Raw genomic sequence first — 2,894 nt, 5'->3', positions numbered from 1 at the left:
AGAGAGACTTGTAAACATACCTTTTTGCAGCGATATGAGTGATGTATTTCATTTCCTTCTCATCAAAAGTAAGCATCAGGAGTTTAAATCGTTCGTTTAAAATATCATACTTTGAAAATATCTTGTAGTAATACACGGACTGAAAAAAGGAAAAGGATAAAAAAGTGACATTTTAAGTAAACTTAGAAAATTCTTCACTTATTTCATACTTTATATTGCATTATCTGGAATTCCAAGAAGTAGATTTCTCTTTTAAAAGCTGAGTGTCATTCAGCTGTCAAGAAACAGTCTGGCTATACTGAACCCAACGGTTCATTGCTTATTACCATCTTCACAAGCGCCTGCCACTGGACCCTACCTTGAGAGTTTAACCTGCCAACATTGTCACACCTCATTTATTTAAGTTTCAAACATTCGCTGAAGTGTACAAATTAAAAAGCTCCTCATTATGTAATTTTCTTTATACTCCTTACAATTTTCCTTTTCTCAAACACTTTTTTTCTATTTTCACCCTTACGGTACTTCTTAATTATTATCAAGAACAGATATGGCACATTTTATGGATCTGCATCTTTCAATATTTCCCACCTAGATGACATGTTAGTGGAAAAGTACTGACATGCAAAGGTACTTGTTTCTTAAGAAAAGGCTTGGTGGTATATGTGTAAAAGTGACAAAGGAATTACTTGCAGGCACTAATTCCAGTTTGGATGCATATAAATCAGGGGCACGCGGTAGCATAGTTGGTTGAGGGGCTATGCTACAAGCTGTAAGGTCACAGGTTCAAGTCCCGATGAGGTTATTGGAATATTTTCAATTGACCTAATCCTTCCAGCCGCATTATGGCCCTGGCGTTCTCTCAGCCTCTAACAGAAACGAGTACCAAGAATTAATTAAATAAGTTTCCTGGGGAGTAAGGTGCAGCCAACGTGAAAGGCTGACAACCTTACCACCATCTTTGAGCCAATTGTCTAGATAATGTGGGAGCCTCAACGTCTCACAACCCTATAGGCCTTCACAACCTGGTACACGGATAGCTTTACTTACTTTTACTTTTCTTTTACTACATAAATCAAGGAGTCACAAGTAACAGCAATAGCTATGAGACTGTTTTAGTTATGAGCAAACAACATTTGTTCTTAACTCACACACTGAAGTCAGTGTCAAGAAAATCAGGCTATTTTCGTAATATTGCTGACATAATGGTTATGGTATATCAAGTGTAAATATTACCATAGGTCCCCTGATCATTCCTCCTCCCTCAATCCCTCCTTAATGTCAGTATTCACATTAGATAAGGAACTAATCCTATGTTTCTTAAAACTGGCTAGAAACCAGAATGAGAAAGGCATTTAGGTATGATGATCCTCCTCCATGTGCTTTGATGTCATGTTGATCTTGAATCAAATTCATATCATAACTGATACTTTTATATAGTTTATGGATCATTTAACAAACCTGAAATAAATACTGAACTTCAAACCTAAAATGAATTAGGTACAACATAAGTCTGTACAAGTCAGCATTTTGCATGTACTATGGAACTTAAAAAGCATAACTTATGAGAAAGAAGTTACGACAATACAAACTTTTAAGTAGTAAATATCCTTGAGAAAGAGACTGAATACTATATCAAAAGACTCACACTCTTGTAATGTCTGATGAAGGACTCACACACTGCTATGGAATAAAGAGCTGTCAGAAGGTGATCCTCCAACAGACAAACATCACTGAATGATATTTTCCCCTTAAAATCTTCTTGCTCTGAATCAACCTTTATCTCCTCTTCGTCCCTTTGGTTCAAACTTCCAGGTAACTTTGAAATTAGTGTGACTGAGAAAATTAATAATATTATATACTGAACAATTTCCTCCTCTGATTCAACTGCATCTTCTCCATCAATGCATGATTTCCCAGTACTCTGGTGGTTTTCATCAAGCAGATATTTTGTCTGTAAATGTTTGATGTTAACATTCAGCAGACCTTTCAAATTTTCTGCATACAGACAAACAGCTGTTAGCTTGTGTTCCCTAGTAGCAATCTTAGAGGACATACAGTTGAGGAATATTAAACAAAGTTTAAGTACAGTTGATGAAATGGATGCCTGATCATTATCAGCTGGGAAGCACCTTGCAGCTGCATGAAGGAAAGACATGACTGTAACCGCAGTGTGGTCAACTGATGCAACTGATACGTCCTCCCTGCAATGAAAACAACTTCATTTAGAATCCAAAACATAAAATTTAACCATTTAATTCAGAATCATTAATTTTCCCATCTCCTTTCTAAACATCTAAGATTAAATAAAATACATAAAACTGTAATTTTACCTTTTGCTTTGTATGACTGTGAAATCAGTCACATTATAAAGGAAGAACATCCTTGTACATTGAGTGTGTTTGGGAACAAAGTGTTAAGGAGATTATTTGGACCTAACTATGAAGAGTACTATGGCCTGGGATGTGACAACCTTTAGTCTGGTAGAACTTTACTGATGCTTTGGAGAAATGCATTGCCTCCATCTTCAGGGTAAAAGAGTAATCATGAAAGAAATAAGCACTTTGCCTGCTGCTTCTGTGTTGAGGAGTAAGCAAAGTACGCAAGCAGCAAGCAGCATTGCCTGGCTTACGCTTCCACCCTGATGATGAAGGCAATATGTTTCTCCAAAAACACTGAAAATTTCTACCAGACTATACTACATCATATCCCACAAGAAAACACTCTTCAACTACATGTATCCATGCAGGACTGACTGACTGATTCTTACTTCCTTTAATAATGCTGCTTTAACTGCAAGGCTTATGTAGTATTAAACAGATAGGAAGATAACAATGGTAAAGTTAAAGGTAGAGCCATCCCTGTGACAGGCTGTAAAGACCCATAGGGTTGGGGGA

General features: G+C 36.7%; 1 protein-coding gene across 1 annotated transcript; it reads right to left on the bottom strand.

Annotated features, from left to right (window-relative positions):
- Positions 1-8: 8 nt before the first annotated feature.
- LOC111875497 lies at positions 9-2,222 on the bottom strand (the record flags this gene model as incomplete). Its single annotated transcript, XM_033755837.1, has 2 exons — positions 1,646-2,222; positions 9-139 (listed from the first exon to the last, which is right to left on the bottom strand). Coding segments are annotated over exons 1-2 (641 nt in total), but the record flags the coding sequence as incomplete, so codon positions are not given.
- Between the last annotated feature and the right edge of the window lie 672 nt (positions 2,223-2,894).

Source organism: Cryptotermes secundus, unplaced genomic scaffold (genome assembly GCF_002891405.2).
Source record: "Cryptotermes secundus unplaced genomic scaffold, Csec_1.0 scaffold358, whole genome shotgun sequence".
Taxonomy (NCBI): domain Eukaryota; kingdom Metazoa; phylum Arthropoda; class Insecta; order Blattodea; family Kalotermitidae; genus Cryptotermes; species Cryptotermes secundus.
The sequence above is the reverse complement of the archived record's forward strand: the minus strand, read 5'-3'. Positions and strand labels throughout refer to the sequence as shown.